This window comes from Cajanus cajan, chromosome 4 (genome assembly GCF_000230855.2).
Source record: "Cajanus cajan strain Asha chromosome 4, NIPB_CcT2T_4, whole genome shotgun sequence".
NCBI classification, from domain to species: Eukaryota; Viridiplantae; Streptophyta; class Magnoliopsida; order Fabales; family Fabaceae; genus Cajanus; species Cajanus cajan.
The window spans coordinates 750,022-772,449 of NC_138520.1; the positions used below are offsets into that span (position 1 = coordinate 750,022).

The 22,428-nt window shown below is 34.7% G+C and overlaps 2 protein-coding genes across 2 annotated transcripts; both read left to right on the forward strand.

Annotated features, from left to right (window-relative positions):
* Nucleotides 1-9,410: 9,410 nt before the first annotated feature.
* Nucleotides 9,411-10,481, forward strand: LOC109817193 (protein EXORDIUM-like 2). Its single transcript, XM_020382407.3, has one exon. The coding sequence runs from the start codon at nt 9,468-9,470 to the stop codon at nt 10,326-10,328; it is 861 nt and encodes a 286-aa protein (XP_020237996.1). The 5' UTR covers nt 9,411-9,467; the 3' UTR covers nt 10,329-10,481.
* A 3,450-nt stretch (nt 10,482-13,931) lies between these two features.
* LOC109817208 (Major facilitator superfamily protein) lies at nt 13,932-17,177 on the forward strand. Its single transcript, XM_020382424.3, has 3 exons — nt 13,932-14,394; nt 14,486-15,261; nt 16,469-17,177. Exons 1-3 carry the CDS (start codon nt 14,086-14,088, stop codon nt 16,944-16,946), a joined length of 1,563 nt encoding a protein of 520 aa, XP_020238013.1. The 5' UTR covers nt 13,932-14,085; the 3' UTR covers nt 16,947-17,177.
* Nucleotides 17,178-22,428: the final 5,251 nt, after the last annotated feature.

The window sequence follows — 22,428 nt, forward strand, 5'->3', positions numbered from 1 at the left end:
TGGGATTTTGCAAGTATTCAATCAGTTCGCTTTTCCAGTCTCGTTGACTCGAAGAACCAATATTCAGAATTTCTCGATGATCTGTCAACCCGCTTTCTATATGTAATAGACGCTCCAAACATTCTTTACTTACTTTATACCTTGAGGCTGTTTGGGCTAACTTATTTGCAATGGCATTTGAGCCTCGAGGAATATGTTGTAATTCAACTTCATCAAAAATATTAAGCAATTGTACAACTCGAGTTTTAAATTCAATTAACTTTTCATTTAAACATTTATACTCTTGTGTTAATTGTTTGATGACTAATTGTGAATCTCCCCGAATTAATACATTTCGAGCACCCAATTCTACGAGCATTTCGAGTCTCGTTATTAATGCTTGATACTCAGTTTCATTGTTCGAGTACCTCTTGTTCATTTTACAGGATAATTTCGTCGGGAACCCTTCTGAGGATACGATTAAAATCCCTATTCCAGCGCCTAACTCGTGTTTCGAGCCATCGAAATATAATTGCCAAGGCTTGGTGGTTAGGTAATTAACTTCTTCAGTTTCATTCGAATGATCTGCAAGAAAATCTTCAATTATTTGTCCTTTAGTTGCTTTTAGCGGCTCGAAAGTTAATGAGTATTCAGTTAACGTGAGTGCCCATTTGCCGACTCGAGAATGTAACACAGGTTTACACAACATATATTTTATCACATTACTTCGACAAAGTATTACAACATCATGAGTCCTAATATAGTACTTCAACTTAGTACAAGCAACATAAAGACTTAAACATAATTTCTCTAAAGGGGTATATCTAGTTTCTGCTCCTACTAACATTCGACTTAAATAAGAAATTGCTCTTTTGATGTCATTATCATCATCTTGCGCCAGCATACCCGCAATAGTCGAATCACTAGCTGAAATATACAACTTCAGTTGCTTCCCTTTAGAGAGTGGTGCAAGCACTGGAGGATGAGCCAGGTAAACTTTAGTTTCCTCGAACGCTTTCTGGTGCTCTTCATTCCATCGAAATTCTTGCTCCTTTTTTAAACGTAACAAAGGAGAGAACACTTTAGTTTTACCAGACAAATTCGAGATAAATCTTCTAAAAAAATTTACTTTACCTAAAAGAGATTGAAGTTCCTTCTTGTTCGATGGAGGTTTAGTCTCCATGATAGCTTTCGTCTTATTTCGATTAACTTCAATTCCTTTCTGGTGTATGACAAACCCCAGAAATTCTCCTGCTGTAACACCGAAAGCACATTTTAGAGGATTCATTTTCAAACCATGTTTTCTCATTCTCTCAAAAGATAATTTTAAATGGTGTAGGTGGTCCTCTTTTTGCTTTGACCCAATAATTATATCATCGATATATACTTGTACAAACTTACCAATTAAATCATGGAATATCAAATTCATTGCCCTTTGATAAGTCGCACCTGCGTTTTTTAATCCAAACGGCATCATCACCCATTCATAGACGCCTAGAGCACCTGGACATCGAAAAGCAGTTTTCGATACATCATTAGCTGCAATATAAATTTGGTTATATCCAGAATAACCATCGAGTAAAGTCATAATTTCATTACCTGCAGCGGCGTCTATCATAGTTTCAGTTATGGGCATAAGATACTCATCTTTGGGAGTTGCCATGTTAAGATCTCGAAAATCAATACATACTCTGAGTTTCCCGTTTTTCTTCATAACTGGCACTATATTCGAGATCCACTCGGGATATCTTGAAGTTCTGATGAACTTCGCTTTCAATAATCTCTCGATTTCTCCTTTGATTTTTTCAACTACTTCAGGAGCAAATCTTCGAGGACTTTGCTTCACAGGTTTCTTTCCTGGGATCATGGGTAGCCTATGCTCTACCAACTCTCGATCTAATCCTGGCATTTCATCATAATCCCATGCAAAGAAATCTTTGTATTCATGCAAAACTCGAATTATTTCCTCCTTTAACTTCCCTTGCAAGAACTTGCTAACATAAGTCACTCTTCTGTTCTCGACTGTTCCCAAGTTGATTTCCTCGAGTGGATCTTGGGATTCCAATTTATATTCTTCCTTTGTTGCTCTTTCAAACCCCAGTGGTGAATCATCGAAGATACAATCCAACTTGAGTTCTAGCTCTTGCTCTTTGCACTCTTTTGTCTTTTCGACCTCTGAGTCTGTTTTTTCTTTTTGATTTTCTTTTTTGTCTGAGACCCCTTGGTCTCTTTGATTTTCTTTTTTGTCTGAGACCCCTTGGTCTCTTTGATTTTCTGTTTTTTGTTTTTCTTTTTTACTCGAGAGTCCTTGGTCTCTTTGATTTTCTATTTTTTGTTTTTCTTCGGCAAAAGTGGCCGTACTTTTTCCATCCATTTCTTCCAAGTATGTTCCTTTACTTTGAACTTCTTCGGCCATGTTGGCCGTTCGATCGGCCACGTAAGCCGATATTCGAGCTAAAAAGCTCGAGTAAGGATTTTCATCCTTCATTCCTCAAGTGGAGCCGATTCCTTTTCGGCTCGAATCACAAATCCTCTCTTCATGTCCCAGCAGAAAGTTTTCTTGACCCCTTCTTCTTCATCCATCACCCCAGAATTGTAAGCATCGAACGGTTTGGTCTTGGCAAATGCTGTCAATTGTTGATCAGCAAAATACATGCCAACTTCATATGTCTTCTGGTCGGCCTCGAGAACCTCCAACCCTTCGTCATCATTCTAGAAGAAAATCTTCTGGTGCACCGTGGAAGGAACAACACCTACCCCATGAATCCACTCTCGACCTAGCAGAACATTAAAATTTGCCTTAGATGGCGTCACTATAAACATAGTAGTCCTTTTTACACTCCCAATTTGCACATCGAGCAAAATCATGCCTTCAGGGTGTGAGGACTTTCCTGTGTAGTCAGAGATCATTATATTGTGAGGCTTTAAATCAGTCAAAGATTTCCCAAACCTCTTTAGCATTGTCTTGGGCAGGATGTTCACAGCTGCGCCTCCATCAACCAAAACCTTATTCACCTCTTGCCCCTCGATCATCAACGTCAACAATAGGGGTTTAAGGTGTCCTTTCATTTGCTCCGTGGGAGAGTCGAACACAGCAGAATTGAACTTGGGGATGACCCTCGAGATTTGATTGACCCATATGATTTTGGACTCATAGTTGGGGTCATCGAAGAAGTCTTCCCTATGGATGTCCTCTTGTTCATTCACAGACTCCATGGCCCCAGCATACTCGGAGGGTAAAATGGAGACTACCCAACAAATATCCTCCAGGGAGTCCTCGAAGCCACTCTCGAAGCAGTCTGTTATCATGTCTTCATCGTCTTCAATGAACTTCCGAGATGATTCCCCTTTCTGAGGAACCGGAATCGAAAAACGATTTCCTCCCAAACCTTCAAAGGTAGCTTTTCGCATCCTTTGCTGTCTCCTCCACTGGGTTTTGGTTAAATTATTGAAAGGCTGTCGAAAGCCACGTCCATATCCCCCAGTCGAAACTCTAACAGGCCCTATAGTCAAGTTCGAGAATTTTCCAGAATTTCCATGTACTGGGTTCCCGACGCCAGTTATTACCTGCTTCCTTCGACCCATTGCAGGCCTTGGTGATGCATTCCATTTTCCTATGGGTACATTCGCATTCGGCACAAAAGTATTGCCGAATCTTGACGAGTTATACATCTCCATTCTCCCTACTAGGGCATTATATTGAGGCATATGAACTTGCCTCATGGTCAACCCAGCATTCGACCGAGCATTGGGTCTAGCTTTCTCATGCAGCTTTTCAGCTTTGTAGCTTTTCATCATTTCTGACTCCTCAAAAGCTTTAGCCGCAGCCCTATCGAAAACAGCACTGCATCGAGGACACAACATAACCTCTTTATCAGCTTCTTTCTTCTTCGATAAGAACTCAACCAGACCATCCCCTTCTTTTGGGTAGATAGGTTCCTGTTCCTTAGCAAAATCCTCCATTAATTCCTCGAGCTTCTCATCAGAAATGGGTTCGATGTTCTCATCGTCTTCGACAACAACATCCACCATGTTAATGGGCATGGAAACTGGTTCTACATAACCAGTATGAGCAGCAAATGGATCAACATCCACCTTCATGTATTTCTCTTCAAAAGCAAGGCGACCATCAGTAATCGCCCTCTCGGTGAAATTCCTGAAACGCACACAATTATTAGTCCAATGTCCATACATATTATGATATTTGCAAAGTTTCTTTCCTTTTCTTTGCTCGAATGGTGGAATTTTATGATTTTCTGGGAGTATAATTTGTTTATCTTTCAGTAAGATATCAAATATCTTTTCTGCCTTACTCACGTCAAAACTATATCTCTTAGTCGAATTCCCTTCTACACTATCTCCCGGTTTTAACATTTGACACCGATACGTAGGACCAGGATGCAATTCTGCTAAGTTGACCTCAAAATCTTCAGTCGAAATCTCATAGTTAGAATCATCGCTGAATTCAGAATTTTCTAAATAAGCCACTTTTTCTTTTCGAACAAATTTATCAAATTTTCTTAATCTTTCTTTTTCTAGCTTGATTTGTTCGATTCTTCTTACCTTTACGGCTAACTGGGCCATATCTCTCAACTGTTCATTTACTAATTTTTTGCGTATCGAGAAATCTAACCCTGTTGCTGCAATCTTAACTAATTCATGTTCAGGTATATTAGTATAACATCGAGATTTTAACTGCCTGAACCTATTTAAATAATCATCTAAAGTTTCATGGCTTTCTCTCTTAATGTTCATTAAATCGACTATACTCACTTTCGTCTCTTCTCTGAAAAAGTGTTCATGAAAACTACCTTCCAATTGAACCTAAGTGTGTATCGAATTAGGGGGTAAGGTCGTGAACCATGTAAAAGCATGCTTAGTCAATGAACTTGGAAAATATTTCATTTTTAAATATTCATTGTTCGCTAAATCCCCACATTCGACTACATATCTAGCTATATGTTCGACTGTAGACTCGGTTAATTCTCCCGCAAATTTCGAAAACTTTGGTACTTTTACTCCTCGGGGTAGTTCTACCTGAGTTATATAATCTGGGAAGGCTGACACAAAGTAGGGACCTTCATTTCGACCCACATCGAATCCATGTCTATTCAGTATTCTTTCTACCATTTGATCTAAGTTATCCTGTGGATTTCTATTAGGTCGAACTACGTTCTGATGAAAATTCTCATTCCCCCCAGGATTTTCCATCTCATTCGCGCTCATGGCTCTCGAAGGTGTCCCATCACCTAATTTATCTCCTATTTTATTTATCAGTTCGAACAGAGGAGTCATAATATTATGCATTTGAGTTGACAACAAATTAACCACATGTCATGATTACTATGGTCCATTTGCTGTCGAAGAGCCATCATGGCTTGGTTACTAATACCCGTAGGTACATAACTACCTGGTCGAATCAGAGAACCATCCTGACTTGTTACTACATGTTGATATGGGTCATGCATAACAAAACTCATGCCATTCGGCCCAGGATTATATCCCTGTGGGGACACATGCATTTGTGGATTAGGTCCTATTAACGGTATTGACATTTCGACATGCACAGGTTGGGTATTCCGCCAATTCTGTGGCATACCCCAGGGATATTCCCTAGTGACATTCGCTAGTTCTTGAGTAACATTTGTTTGCCTAGCTGTGTTTTCGAGTAACACAGGGGATGAAGACGTTGCCCCCCTGGTCACGTTAGTCACATTCTCGGGATTGGAATTTGCTTGCTCTACATCTACGTGATTATTATTGTCCGTGCCTGTTTCTCTATTAGATGTAGACATTGTTCTTCCACTCCTAAGTCTCATGCAACACACATACCCAAAACTAGTCCAATTATGTTTAATTCAAACTGTCCCACTAGGCGTGCCAATTTGTTTACGGTGGAATTTGCAGATTCTTTTTTATTTAGACTAGCACGAAAATGTTTCAATTTAGGTATATAGAACGAGACACAGAGTAGTAAGAGACTTTAGTAATTACTTGTTTCCAAAGATTCTTCAATAATTAACAAGCAATGGGATCCATACATATAAATGCTTAGATGAACATAATGGATAATTGAAATATTTGCAATACAAATCATTGTTCAACTTACATAATGTTCCAGAATTACAATATCAAAGTGATGTAACTAAGTGATTAAAAGAAATAACTGAGGGAACTAAGGTAATAATTCTACTCCTAAAAAGAGAAAATAAAAGTGGCCGAGAAGTAGTCATACCCAAAGATAATTCCTCGCATGGAAGCCATGTGTGCAGGCAGAGAATGCTTCAGAATTTGGTTCAAGTATGAGTTTTCTGACCTTGTGACAATGCAGGTTTCTGGAATTTATAGAGTGAATCAATGGCGGTTAACTCACTCGGAGCTTCTGCACGTAGACCACTATGAGATAACCGTTGCCCACTATGCTCATTATGTGGCTTCTAAAGTGTAACTTCTCACAACCGCTCCTCGTGTATATTAACTTCTCAACCAATAATTGTCTTTGAATTCGAATTAGCTATTGTTGGCAGATGTTGATCAATATGTATGACTTCAACTTTTCGATCGTGACTCGAAAAACACTCAAACAGACCCCTTGTACGTTCCCAACAGGTGTTCATTTTAATATTCTCTCGAGTAACACCGGTTCGATTCTTAGGATTTTCGAGTAGACCTAACACATCGACATAAAAAGTACAGGTCGGCATAAAAAGTACGAGTTAGCATATGTTACTACAACAAAATTTATTATTATTGATAATTATTTAATAATAATAAATTAATTATCTTTATTTTATTATTTAATAAAAAATATTAATAACTAATATATAATAGTCACTAAAAATATATTTATATCATACCAAAATTTATTATTAATAATAATTATTTATTAAAAAAAACTTAAGTCTTACATCGATTATAGATAAAATAATTAAAGAGTATGTAAGTAGAGAACAACTCTCACCTTGTAAGTCCCACATTTCTTAGGAGATAAGACAATTAAAAAAATATAAAAAAAATTCTAGTCTCACATCGACTATTAATAAAATAATTAAAGAGTATGTTAGTAGAAAATAACTCTCACCTTACAAGTCCTACATCGACTAGAGATAAGATAATTAAAGAGTATTATGAAGGAAAATATTAAAGTTACACATCGACTATAGATAAAATAATCAATTAGGAAATAAAACAATTAAAAAAGTAAGGAAATTAAAGAATATATAAGTAGATAACAACCCTTATTTTACAAGTTTCACATCGACTAGAGATAAGATAATTAAAGAGAATTATGAATCATTTCTTAAACTTTTAGTGGCAATAGCAAAAAATATTAAATGCCACAAAAAACTTATACACTTTTTTTTATCATTGTAAGAGTCTTTACTAGCATGCAGAATAATTATCGGTAAATGTTTTAACAACACGAGATATAATGACTAATGTAAAAATACTGGTAAAAAATTTTGGAATAATTTTTATTATCACAAAAAATCATATTAAATATCACTAAAAATTTATTTTATTGTAGTGATAAAATCCCCATGAACTTCCCATAGGTGGCCACAACTCCTAATCAACTAATAAAGATATCCCACAACTGAGCATGTCTTCAACAAGAAATACTAGAGGAGAAAGAGAGTCTCCTTAATGCACCCTTCTATCCAAAAGATAGCATAGTTGAATGAAGAATGAATTTAAGCCATTTTCTTAGCATAGGTGGCCACAACTCCTAATCAACTAATAAAGATATCCCACAACTGAGCATGTCTTCAACAAGAAATACTAGAGGAGAAAGAGAGTCTCCTTAATGCACCCTTCTATCCAAAAGATAGCATAGTTGAATGAAGAATGAATTTAAGCCATTTTCTTAGAATAGTGGATTAAGCCTAACTCAACCCTACAAAACCGGCTTGTATGGTGATGGTTGCTTTCCACTTATATAGTATTTAATTGCCTAATCTCTAGTCGATGTGGGACTTGAGTTTTTCCCAATACACCCCCCTCACGTCCAGCACTATTAGGCTTGGTACGTGGATAAATGGTAGGTGGCCCTTTTTCAATGATCTAGGATTGGCGGGACTTGAAATACACCCCCTCATGTCCATGGTGCATGTATCAATGAATGGTAGGTGGCCCTTTTCTAATTGACGGGACTTGAAATACACCCCCTCATGCCCATGGTGCATGTATCAATGAATGGTGGGTGGCCCATTTTTAAGAATCTAGGATAACTCTGATACCATATTAGAATAGTGGATTAAGCCTAACTCAACCCTACAAAACCGGCTTGTATGGTGAGGGTTGCTTTCCACTTATATAGTATTTAATTGCCTAATCTCTAGTCGATGTGGGACTTGAGTTTTTCCCAATACATTTGCAAAAAAGACTATTAAATCCAAAAATATAATATTTATTTATATATATAATTTATCATAAATTTTAATTATATATAATACATATGTTTGTATATTACACATGCTAAAGTACTAGTAATTATAATAAAAAAAATTGAATTATATAAGAAGTTAAAAATATTTTTATAATTTTTCTCACTGAAAAAAGTTCCTCACACAAGATAATAATTCATGTTTAATATATACTATTACTTTAATTTATGCAATGCACAAGTATGTTTATTATATATAATTAAATTTTATAATAATTTATAGATATATTTATACATATAAATTATATTTTAGATTTATGATAAATAATTTATATTATAATACAAAATTATATTTATTTATTAATAATTTATTTTAAATATTAATATTTAATACTTAAATAATTATAAGAAATAAAAATCAAATTAGATAAGAAATTAAAAAAGACTTCTATAAATTTTATTGTTAAAAAAAGTCCTTAAAACTAATTTCGTAAATTAGCGGTTTATGTTTAATATATATATATATATATATATATATATAAGTTATTGAGTTTGCTTTTTATTTTTATTTTTAATATTTCAACAAAATTGATATTAACTACAAATTCAAAAATTAAAAATTAAAGTTAATTATTTATTATTAATATTTCAATATAATTAATTTTAATTAACATTATTTTAATTTTTTAAAAGATCACAAATATTCATAAATATTTACAATTATTTATAAAATTAATATTTTAATATTTATAAATATGTGTAGTGTTTATACTTTGTTAACGGATATCATTGGGAATATAAGATAAAATGTTGTAAGAAAATGTAATTATTTTGATATAATAAAAAAGCGATTAGAGAATGTGGTAGAAATGAAGATATGAAAAATAGAGTAGTGAAGGAATAATAATAGTAAGGTGTGTGAGGGGAAAAACGTTTAGCGCATGTTGTGTTTCGATTGTTGGGCCCTGTCTTCACTCTCTTCCCTCTATTTTGAAGCGACTATTGATAGAAAAGGAAAAGAAATGCGGGGGACTTATAAATAGGAGGCATGGGAAGAGGGAAGAGGGAATAGTAATAAGAAGAAGAAAGAAAGAAAGAGAAGATGAGTTGTTGTGGAAGAAGTCTAGTCTCCTTGTCCTTGCTGCTACTCCTTCCGGTTGCCCATTCGGATAGTGTAACAGCCTTAACCAACCACGGGGGAAGGCTCCTGACGGGGAACCTGAACGTGGGCATCTTATGGTACGGCCCAATTCCAAGGGCCCAAAGGAAAGCCATTTTGTCCTTCTTCAGGTCTCTGAACGGCCCAGATTCGGCGGGGGGGAAAGAACCGCACGTCTCATCATGGTGGAACATTGTGGCTAGCTATCAAAAGGGAGCAACGAAGCTAGCGGTGAAAGTGGTGAACCAAGTGTCGGATGAAAATTACTCGTACGGAAAAGTCCTGATCAAGGACTTCATCAAGCCCCTCCTCCCCAAGGCAACCGGCGGCAATCCACACACCTTGGCGGTCATCATTGCCTCCAAGGGAGTAACCGTGCAGGACATGTGCGCCGGATCATGCGCTCAGCATGGTCTTATCGATGCTCAGTATTACGTAGCGGTGGGGGACCCGGAGGAGGAGTGCCCTGAATGTGCATGGCCCTTCTTGGCCAGCCATGGGAAGGTGGGAAAGACGCTGCTGCCACCAAGCGGGAACGTCGGAGCCGATTCCATGGTCAAGTTGTTGGCTGGTGGTTTGGCCGGAGCGGTCACTAACCCATTCGGCGATGCCTTCTACGCCACTGGACATGGAGACCACTTGTTGGAAGCCACCAGCACCTGCCCTGACATTTTCTCCTCTGGGAAACTACTCGTCGATTCCCAAAATGGTGGATCCTATAACGCTGTTGGGGACGACGGTATCAAGTTCTTGCTCCCTCCTATTTGGAACCCTAAGACTTCTACCTGCTGGACTCCCTTGTAATTGTTAATTCTATTTCCTTTATTCAAACCCATCCTTTCTTTTTTTTTTTTTTTTTTATATATAATCAAATCTCACCATTTTTGTATTCTTATTACATATTTAATAAAAATATATTAATATATTAACATTCAATAATATATAGGATGATAAATTCATTGATTTTAATAATAACTATTGTAAAAGTCATTTGAATTGATTCGTTGAACGGCTGGTCTAAAACCGGTTGCACCCGTAACGCAGCTGGAATGATAGTTGCCATCGGAAGAAGCCGACAGTCAATAGAACTTTACCAGGGTACTCTACTCTAGTTCACACTAATTAATACCCATAATCAGATACCTTTTCTTTTAATATTTTTTTATCCAAATTAATAAATATAATTACACTTATATCATAATATATTTTAACCAAATGAATAAGACAGGACAATTTTGCAATATTTTTACTCAAATTATTTATAACACAAAAAAATAAAATATCCATGGAAAATCCAAAATTTTCAACAACTGTTTTTATAATTCAATTTCAATAATCTATTTGTTAAATATTTAAATATCACATTAATGATTATAAACATTAAGTTTTAAATAAATTAAATGTTTATAATTTGGTAGTCTTACGGTTGATATTTATTTATATTTTTTAAATATTTTATATATGATATTGATTTTGTTTAACAAAGCATTAAATAATATATATATATAACCAATCGTCCAAATGAATACATAGATCAACTTGAATGAGATATAACTTATCTCAATTTTTTTTATAAAATAGTATAAATCTTTTTTATAAATGAATCTTTATAAAAATAAAATATATTTTTAATCGTGATTTTATATCTAAAATTAATCAGTTCTTATGAATGTAATTGTATTAAATATGTACTCAATAAAGTTAATTTATCTTTTATATAATGATCTTATAATTTAAATAGAATTACCTTTGGTAGAAAATATAAATGATCCTGAACCAAATAAAAAATTATTCTGTAATGTTTCACATTAAAACTATCAAAATATATACGATTGATTTAGTGAATAACTTCAACTGTTGAAGCAACACGCTTTTTAATAAATTTTTTTTTTATTCGTCCCTGGAGTATCCACCGCCAACAGCAGTGACTAATCTCCTCGCTACGTTGGAAGCACCTCAAAGGGTGGGATAACTGGCCCCAAGATTTAACGCGGCTGCATACACAAGACAGGATTCGAACTCCAAGATTTAACGCTTTTTAATAATTTAAATATATAGAAAGCTTAAAATTATGAGTAAAATTTATTAAATAATAATTTCGATTTATAAATAATAAATTTAAACTAAGTATAAAAAGAAAATATTGAAGGAGTGGTTTAAAATAAAAAATATAAGTTGAAACGAACGAAGCGACTTAGGATGATGGTGAATGTATATGCATGGCATCTTATCTTATCTTATCACTTCAAAAGTGTCAGCACACTGCTTATCTGTGGACGGGCTGCTGAATAGTGAATACTATTGAATATACGCACAATCAACCACCAGCCAGGCTCTGATCCTGCTACACAGAATAATCAATATCCGAAATCATTTCGAATAATTAAAATATTAATTTATTAAATAATTATTTTATAATAAATTTATTAAAATATCAAATTTTACTGTTGAATACATGACACGTGGGCTAGTTACTTGCACAAGGTGATAAAATAAAAAAGTTAAAGTGCAAATAATCAAAATTCTTATTATTTAAAATTAACACAATACTTCGCTTAAGACAAATATATAGTCATTTGATCTTTGGTTGACGTCATTGATGCCACAACTTGCTTTTTTCTTTCGCAATGTTGCCACTTGCCACAACTTGCAACCAAGATTACTATATATATTTCATATATGATAATTCCTTTTGTCCTTAATATTTTATTTCTTACAAATTAATTACAGATTTAATATGAAATATTTTAAATAATATCAATTATATTTAATTTATTCTTTTATACATTGACAAAATAAAAATAAGATTATTTTAATAAAATTATATTAAAAATAATAATTTTTGAAATTATCTATAAAAACCTTAAACAAAGTCACTGCGAGAGTGAGACGCTAATATTTTAATATGTGTAATGTTTGTTATATATATTAATGAAATTAAGATATATATATTTTTTTATATTTTATTTAATAAAAATATTTAAAAATTATTAATATTTATTAAATGAATGGATGATGTATTTGATGTTTAAACTTCAAAATTTTGAGTTTGAATTTTGTTTTTATAAGAGTAGTCATTTTCAATATTATTTTTATCATGTAAAAATTTAAAGATAAAATTATATATAATATATATTAGATTAAATTATCATCTTTATATATATTATAGATAAATAAAATTTATAAAAATCATATATACAAATAAATATTATGTTGAAATATATAAATTATATTTAAAATTTATATAAATAAATATTTTTAAATATATAAATTATATTTTATATTTATGATAAATAATTTATATTGAAATTTTTTTTATTGATATTTATTTTATAAATATTAAAATTTAATTCATAAATAATTATAATAAATAAAAATTAAATTAAATATGAGATTAGAAAAAAATTTAAGAGCTTTTTCTTTGAAATATTTTCAAAAAAACACTAACGCAAAAAGATCAGAAATTTTATTTCTTAAAGTATATATATATTTTTTTAAGTATTGCCACGTTGAATTGAATGTGTTTAATATATAAAGTTAATTTCTTATAACCAGATGTATTTTCTTTCTTTTGTTTATTTTTTCCTGTTTAAGATATTGACAGATTTTATTTTGATGTTTAAGATTTGTATAGAAACTATAATTAATATTTTAATTAAATTTGATAAAATTATTATATATTTTTGTAACATAAAATATCTTTTATATTAATTGTATAATCTCTCTATATTTATTTATTTTGTCAAATAAATAATTATAAAAAGATAAATTCTATGATAGTCACATTATTTGAGAGAGTACCGGTGTATACTTGTAATTATAATTATAATTTTATTTTGTATTTTATATTTTTAATAATTTATTTAAATAATATTTATGATATTTTATTTTTAAATTTTTTAATTATTTATTTATTTATTTTTATTATATATTCTAATTTTTTTGTATTAATATTATATATTTATATAGTTTAATTTTAATAATTTTTTAAATATACTTTTATCTTTTCATTTAAAATATTTAAATTTCTATATTTTAATTTGAATTACTTTTAAGTATATTTTTATCTTTTTTCTTAAATTTTAAATTTTTATATTATAATTTTAATAATTTTTTATTTCTACTATTTATTAATTCTTTTTTTTTTATAAATATTTTATAACATCTTGAAATTTTATAATTTTAATTTCTACAATTTTATCTTATTTTTTATTTTATAAATCTAATTTAAATTATTTATTTTATAATTAAATTAATTTTTTTTAAAATCTTTTTATAAGGAACTCTCTTAGCTAATGTGTACTCCCCTACTGGCATGTTGGGCTTATATAAATAAAATTATATAGAAATTAATAAATAAAAATGTTGGGGTAGCTTATATGATGGAGAAGAGATGTAATCCTATGTTTTAAAGTTAATGGAGAGAGATAGGAAAATTAGAGAGAGAAAATATAAAGAGCAAAGTATGGCGTGGAGCGTCCCTTTCAAGTAGAATCAGATCTGTAGCGTATAAGTAGGGAACGGTGGGCGGTTGAAATAAAAAAGAAAAAGAAAAAGAAAAATGGTGAGCGGTAGCAAATGGGTGGGATTGGTGGCGGCGGTGTGGATTCAAGCAATCTCGGGGAACAATTACACATTCTCGAATTACTCGGACGCCCTGAAATCCCTGATGCAGCTAACACAAATCGAACTGAACAATCTGTCGGTGGCCAAAGACGTGGGGAAGGCCTTTGGGCTTGTGGCTGGGCTGGCCTCTGACAAATTTCCAACATGGGCCATTCTCCTGATCGGCTCCATGGAAGGCCTCATCGGGTACGGGGTCCAGTGGCTGGTGGTGAGCCACAGAATCCAACCCCTCCCCTACTGGCAGGTACTAGTACTACTACTGATGCTGCTACTTACTAATTACCTACTATTAATTAACAACAACATTTCCTTTTACTTTACTTCCCCAAATGCAGATGTGTCTATTTCTCTGCATGGGGGGCAACAGCACAACTTGGATGAACACGGCGGTTCTAGTCACCTGCATCCGCAACTTCCGCCGCAACCGAGGCCCCGTTTCCGGCATTCTCAAAGGCTATGTCGGCTTGAGCACCGCCATATTCACCGACCTCTGTTCTGCTCTCTTCGCCGACGACCCTGCCTCCTTTCTACTCATGCTCGCTCTCCTTCCATTCGCCGTTTGCCTCTCCGGAATCTTTTTCCTCCGCGAGATTCCTCCCGCCGCCGCTCACCAGGACGACCAAGACTCATCCTACTTCGGGGTTTTCAACGCAGTCGCCGTGGTCGTCGCCCTTTACCTCTTGGCTTTCGGGTTCCTGCCCAACCCCAGCGCTCTGGCGTCTGGGGCGTTCGCCGTGGTTTTGGTTGTTCTGTTGGCGGCGCCGTTGGGAATTCCGGTCCACTCTTACTTGAAATCGCGAGGGTTGAAAGCGGGTGTGGATGTGGAGGAAGCGTTGCTTGGCGAAAACGTGAAGGGGGAGAGATTGAACGTGTCAGCGGTGGTGGTGGGGGAGGAGCACACGATATGGGAGGCTCTGAAAACCGTGGATTTTTGGATATTGTTTGTGTCGTTTCTTTGTGGGGTGGGAACGGGTTTGGCGGTTATGAACAATATGGGCCAGATTGGGTTGGCGTTGGGTTATTCGGATGTCTCCCTCTTTGTGTCCTTGACCAGTATTTGGGGCTTTTTCGGTCGGATCATCTCGGGTTCGGTTTCGGAGCACTTCATCAAGTAAGATTCTCTAATAACCCCTTCCTTCACCTTCTCACGTGTGAAAGGAATAACAAATTTATTTAAATATCTTGGAACCTAGATTGATGATCCTGATCAATTCAAGTCTCTAGAAAACTACCTTTATTCTACCTCCTTTAGGGCCACTTGAGATTTGAGAAGTCATGCTTTGCATCTCTCATCTAATGTCATGGATGTGGACTTGACTTTCTTTCTCTATTAGTCTAATTGTGATCTCGCTCCCAGGGCTAGGAGAAATTTCTTGGAATTTGCCTTCATTTTTTTTTTTTTGTGGATATTTTTCTTCCATTCCCATTTTTGAGAAATTCTATAACATCCTTAAAAATTTAAAGGATCTTGAAATTGTTTTGATTTTTTTTGAAAAAATATGTAAACATTTGATATTTTAGAATGATTTGATTACATTTATTATTTTCTTAAAATTCTTAAGGATATTTTTTATTAAGGATTAAAATTTAAAATTATTTTAATTTTTACAAAATGATTTAAAATATTCAGAATAGTATTTAGTGAGAAAAAAGAGTAAGTTAATTATTTAAATTATTTGTTTTTCAATAACACAGTACTTGGTTTAGAGAAGAAAAAAAAGTGAAAGTGAAAAAATATATTTTAAGTCATTTTTATTGATTTTAAAAATTGATTATATCACAACATTTTAATTTAAAACGGTACCATAATAATTTTTTATTATTATTGGGATGTTACTTTTGGTGAAGGTAGATTGAGGTGTATTTGCATAGTTGGTTCTTATTGCCAATATAATTGATATCAGATTTTGATTAAAAATTGTACGTGACATGAAAATATCAATCATAATTTATAAACAAGAACTCATTTCATTCATTATTAGATCGAAAATTCTAATTGGTAAGAAGATGTTTCTTTCATTCATTATTATCAAATTTAACTGTATAGATGTATAAGTTTTAAAAAAATAGACACATATTGGTCCTTGCAATTCTTGCAAGGAGGACTTGGTAGCAAATAGCATGTTATTAGATAAACTCAAATACAAGTGCAAGGGAATAGAATAGGTGTAGTTGCTCAATGATTTATGAAAATACCGTACATTAGAATTAAATGTTCCTTTGACCAAGCTTGATTTATGAAATAAAATTTGTGTGCGACATGGTTGGTTCTAAATTTTGACTAGCATGTTGTGTTTTCCAATTTGGCTTGGTTTCAGGAAAGCTGCAACTCCTAGACCTCTTTGGAATGCAGCCTCTCAAATACTGATGGCGGTGGGATACATACTTCTGGCCATGGCTATGCCAGGTTCCCTTTACATAGGGTCCATTATAGTTGGCATATGCTACGGAGTGCGGCTCGCCATCACTGTGCCAACAGCCTCAGAGTTATTTGGCCTCAAATACTATGGTCTCATTTACAACATTCTCATCCTTAACCTTCCCCTTGGTTCTTTCCTTTTTTCTGGTCTGCTTGCTGGCATTCTCTATGATATGGAGGCAACTACCACCGCTGGAGGAGGCAACACTTGTGTTGGAGCTCATTGTTACAGACTAACCTTCATAATCATGACTGCAGCTTGCATTCTTGGCTTCTTCTTAGACATTCTATTGTCAATCAGAACTAAGAAGGTTTACACTAAGATATCTTTGGGCAAAAACTCCAAGAAAAAGTCTGTGACCTCAAGTAGTCGATGATTCAAAAGGGCCACTGTAAGAACCTATTTCACTGGTGATTAACCTTTTTCTCTTTTTAGTAATAAAGGCGGGTTAGTTTATTTGTACATCCATTTTGAGTGCTCTAAAGCATAATCAGCCTACGGTCTCTGTTGTAGCAATAGTTGTAAAAGGGCATGTTTTCAGTTTTCAAGCATGCACGATTCTAATTGCAACAATTTGGAAATGTTTTGCAATTTTGTTCCGTGTTAATCTGATCTTCTGCTATTTAGGTGTCAAAAGTGTTGCACAGACTTTACACATTTCATGCCTGCTTTTTACTTATTTTTCTCAAGGAAAGGTAAATTGATGTGAGAATATCTACTTGGAAGCAATGAATTTCCTATGGTCTTTACTAAATTACATCATTTCAGAAAAGAAATCTAAAGCCGAATTTAGGCAAAGAAATAAAAAAAAAAAACTTCTGGTGCTTTGTTTAAGTGGAGACAATTCAGACAAATTCCAAAAGAAGCTAAAAAACAAATCAATTATGCGGTTTGAAGCCAAGTAGTAGTATCAGAAAAGCAGGGTGTCATTATCTTGCCAAACGAGTGGCTAAAAGAGTAAATTGCCATTTGCTCCATGATATTATAGCATGCCGTCCCTAAAATTATAAATTTCTGTAAAAAAAAATCGATATTTTTAGTTGTTTCATTTAAGTTTCTAATTTAACTATTTATTAATATTTTAATTCTTAAATTTTGTTAATATTATCATTTAATTTAAGTTTTTTTTTTAAATTTTTAAGTCACGTGATCAATAGATTGCATTTTTAGAAAGTTATTTTAAAAATAATAATTTAAGAAACTAATGTTATAACGTTATATATTTTGAGAGAGTAAGAGTAAAATGATGGTATACTTGAATAAAAATCTGGGGAAACTCTGATCGTTCGTGATGGGTTGAGAAATAATTAATACATTCATTGTTTTGGTCTTAGTCAACAAATAATATTTTTTATCAGAAAAAATACAATTCTTTTTAAACGTCTCCAGAACAATTAGTATTTTCATTTCATAATCTTGGATTTTGCGTTCAGAAGCATGTATCATCCATCCATATACGCATACAATTCCTCGAACAAGAAATAAAAAAATCACGACTTTCACCATGTCAATATCAAAAGAATTTTCTGGGCTTTATGTAACATCAAGCTATTGCCCCACCCATGCCTTCCTCTCATGCTGAGATGTGACATAATAAATTTTACGATAAACCCCGCCACACCTTCTGTTAAATGGTTGATTATTTAAAATTAAAATTGTAGCAACCTCGGTCGCGATGGGACGGCAAAAAATAAAATGAAAAAGAGGGAGTCGCCACCAATGTTATTTTTTATGGAAAAACATTAGAAAAATCATAAAATAGAAAATAGTCTACAAAAATCAAATTTTTGAGTTCGGGAATCGATTACGTCTGAGGAAGGTATTAGCACCTCACAACGTTTGTCCTAAGACGATTACCTTTAATTAATTAAACTAATTATTTATAATTTATAAAATATTTATCTCACTAAAATTATCAAATATATTTTATTTAACTAATTTAAATTATGCATTAAAAAAAAGGTTAAAATTATTATCCTTATATAAAAAGGAGGATAATATATTTTTTTATTTTTTGGCTCGACAAGATTTAGTTCTTGCTCCTACGTATCTTCATGTGTAATGAAGAATCAGAGTCACGTAGTTCTATGGTAGAAAATATTTGTGTGTTCATATTTTTAATTAAATTTTATTTTTGTTAAATATAGGATTCTTGAACTGTCTCAGCTCATTCACTTAAAAATATAAAATTGACTAAGGTGTACACCAAAGTCAATTCAATAAAATTTTAATTATAATTATTGCTAGAGATGTTATGATCTAAAAAAATTTCTTGGTTGAACATTTTTGTTTTTGGAGGAAAAACTTAAAGATAAGCTGTCACAACTTGTACTTTAAATTCAAAGGTTAAAAAGATGTCACATCTAATTAACCATTCCTCCAATAAAATTTTTGATACAATAATTTCAGATATTTACATTAAATATTGTAACACTATATTTTGATATTTAATCGCATTTTGAATATAAATAAGAACTAATAGCAGATATTACTAATATAAAAAAATAAATAAATAAATAAAAAGAAATGAATTTAATATACTCACAATTCTTCGCTACAGAAGTGGGTCTCTTTCTCTGGGTTCCCTCTGGTCCAAGGTGGAGATGTGTGTGGGAAGGGTGTGTGTGGGTGTCCTTTGGGAAGGTAAGGGTGGAGATATGTGTGTGTTGGGAAGGGGAAGGGCGCTATTTATAGACTTTCTGTAGGGACCGGAACGGCCCGTTATGAATCCGGAACGGCCCGTTCCGGAGTGGCAATTTTACTCACAACGGCCACTTTCGGAACAACCGTTCCATTTTGGGAACGGCCCGTTCCGGGCTAAAAAAATTAGGTATTTTGGTGGTTCCAAAACGGCCGTTCTGGTCTAAAAACTATAGGTCTTTTTTAAAAATTGGAACAGCCCGTTCCAGTTGTGGGAACGGCCCGTTCTGGGCCAAAAATTAGAGGTATTTTGGAAGGTTGGAACGGCCCGTTCCAGTTTTGGAACGGCCCGTTCCGGGCTAGAAATTTAGCCTTTTTTGGAAGGTTGGAACGGCCCGTTCTGAATCCAGAAGGGCCCGTTCCGGGCTAGAAATTTTAGGGCTTTTAGGAAAGCTGGAACAGCCCGTTCCAGATTGGGAACGTCCCGTTCCGGGCTTGCAATCTTAGTACCTTTTGGAAAGTTGGAACGGCCCGTTCTGGTTTTGGAACGGCCCGTTCCGGGCTTGAAATTTTGTCTTTTTTTATTCTTTTTTGTATATACCTATTTTGCTATTTTTTAAGAAAAAAATTAATATTTCCCGGACGAAATTGGGTTACTACAGTTGCCCCTCTTTACTTAATTTTACTAGATAATATAAACAACTCTTGTTGCATATTATCGTAGTAAAATATAAGTAAAGAAAATACCAATTTCGTCTAAAGTTTAGAGATATGAGCACATGGGCTCGAAACATTAAAAAACATGAGTGTGGGGCTCGAAACATTAAAAGAGTGAGCACGGGGGCTCGAAGCATTGATAGAGTGAGCATAGAGGCTTGAAAATTAAAAGAGTGAGCACGGGGCTCGAAAGATGGATAGAGGTTTAAAAATTAAAAGAGTGAGCACGAGGACTCGAAACATTAAAAGAGTGAGCACGGGGGCTCAAAAGATTGATAGAGTGAACATAGAGGCTTGAAACATAAAAGAATGAGTACGGGGGCTCGAAACATAAGAGAGTGAGCACGGGGGCTCGAAAGATTGATAGAGTGAGCACGGGGACTCAAAAGAACGATGAGTGAGCATAGAGGCGTGAAACATTAAAAGAGTGAGTACCTCTTTACTTAAATTTAATAGAAAATATGAAAATACAATTTTCATATTATCGTATTAAAGTGTAAGTAAAGACATAAACTCCAATTTTGTCCCAAGAGTAGGTTTGATTTAGAAAAGACTTTTAAGACATCAAATTGTCACAACTGGTGTCTCCCTTACTATGATTAAGACGATGTCGCATCCACTTAATCCTTTATTTATTTATAAGATAAAATTTTTAGAGCGTGTACTTTAAACTTTAGCATGAAGAGGAAGATAATTACCACAGAAGTCAAGAAAGGAGTTTATATGAAACACAAAGATAAAAAACAATTGACGTGAACCTAATGGAAACATTGGATGCAAAATCCAAATGCAGAAGATCCCTGACATAAATATCATGTGCATGAAGACACTAATCGTGAATAAGTATTCATAACCCAAAAATGTGAAATGTGATGAGTGTTGGAACTCATATTGTAAAATGTGATGGGTGTAGTAACCCGAAATGTAAAAGTGAGCGCAGGGGCTCGAAAGATTAAAAACATGGGCGCGGGGACCTGAAACATGAAAGAGTGAGCACGGGGGCTCGAATCATAAAAGAATGAGCGTGGGGGCTCAAAACATGGGCGCGGGGACCCGAAACATAAAAGTGAGCGCGGGGCTCGAAAGATTAAAAACATGGGCGCGGGGACCCGAAACATTAAAGAGTGAGCACGGGGGCCCGAATCATAAAAGAGTGAGCGCGGGGGCTCAAAACATGGGCGCGGGGACCCGAAACATAAAAGTGAGCGCGGGAGCTCGAAAGATTAAAACATGGGCGCGGGGACCCGAAACATGAAAGAGTGAGCGCGAGGGCTCGAATCATAAAAGAGTGAGCGCGAGGGCTCAAAACATGGGCGCGGGGACCCGAAACATAAAAGTGAGCGCGGGGGCTCGAAAGATTAAAAACATGGGCGCGGGGACCCAAAACATTAAAGAGTGAGCACGGGGGCCCGAATCATAAAAGAGTGAGCGCGGGGGCTCAAAACATGGGCGCGGGGACCCGAAACATAAAAGTGAGCGCGGGGGCTCGAAACATAAGAGAGTGAGTACGGGGGCTCGAAAGATTGATACAGTGAGCATAGAGGCTTGAAAATTAAAAGAGTGAGCACGGGGCTCGAAATATGGATAGAGGCTTGAAAATTAAAAGAGTGAGCATGGGGGCTCGAAAGATTGATAGAGGCTTGAAAATTAAAAGAGTGAGCACGAGGGCTCAAAAGATTGATAGAGGCTTGAAAATTAAAAACATGGGCGCGGGGACCCGAAAGATTGATAGAGGCTTGAAAATTAAAAACGTGGGCGCGGGGACCCGAAAGATTGATAGAGGCTTGAAAATTAAAAACATGGGCGCGGGGACCCGAAAGATTGATAGAGGCTTGAAAATTAAAAACGTGGGCGCGGGGACCCGAAAGATTGATAGAGGCTTGAAAATTAAAAACATGGGCGCGGGGACCCGAAAGATTGATAGAGGCTTAAAAATTAAAAACATGGACGCGGGAACCCGAAAGATTGATAGAGGCTTGAAAATTAAAAACATGGGCGCGGGGACCCGAAAGATTGTTAGAGGCTTGAAAATTAAAACGTGGGCGCGGGGACCCGAAAGATTGATAGAGGCTTGAAAATTAAAAACATGGGCGCGGGGACCCGAAAGATTGATAGAGGCTTGAAAATTAAAAACATGGGCGCGGGGACCCGAAAGATTGTTAGAGTGAGCGCGGGGGCTCAAAATATTAAAAGACATGGGCGCGGGGACCCGAAACATGAAAGAGTGAGAATTTTGATAGAAACAATGTTGATGCCAAGTAGATAATAAACTTCAATGAATGTGTTATGCAAGTACATTACTTGATTACATGTGGATGATAAGTACCGAACTTTGGTACAAATGCTGTGGATGCTAAGCATGTATTGAACTTGAATGCATGAGTTAGGGATGGACCAAACTTTTGGTGATGCAAATGACAAGTATGCATTGGACTTGAATGGATGTGTTAAACAAAGTATTAGACATTAATGTGAACAATGTGGGTGTTGGACAAGTATTG

What these genes read in the sequence shown, in the direction of transcription:
- LOC109817193 (XM_020382407.3), top strand. Translation starts at nt 9,468, where the DNA reads ATGAGTTGTTGTGGAAGAAGTCTAGTCTCCTTGTCCTTGCTGCTACTC.
- LOC109817208 (XM_020382424.3), top strand. Translation starts at nt 14,086, where the DNA reads ATGGTGAGCGGTAGCAAATGGGTGGGATTGGTGGCGGCGGTGTGGATT. An exon ending in AACCCCTCCCCTACTGGCAG is followed by an intron (nt 14,395 to 14,485) that starts GTACTAGTACTA and finishes CCCCAAATGCAG; the next exon opens with ATGTGTCTATTTCTCTGCAT. An exon ending in GTTTCGGAGCACTTCATCAA is followed by an intron (nt 15,262 to 16,468) that starts GTAAGATTCTCT and finishes GCTTGGTTTCAG; the next exon opens with GAAAGCTGCAACTCCTAGAC.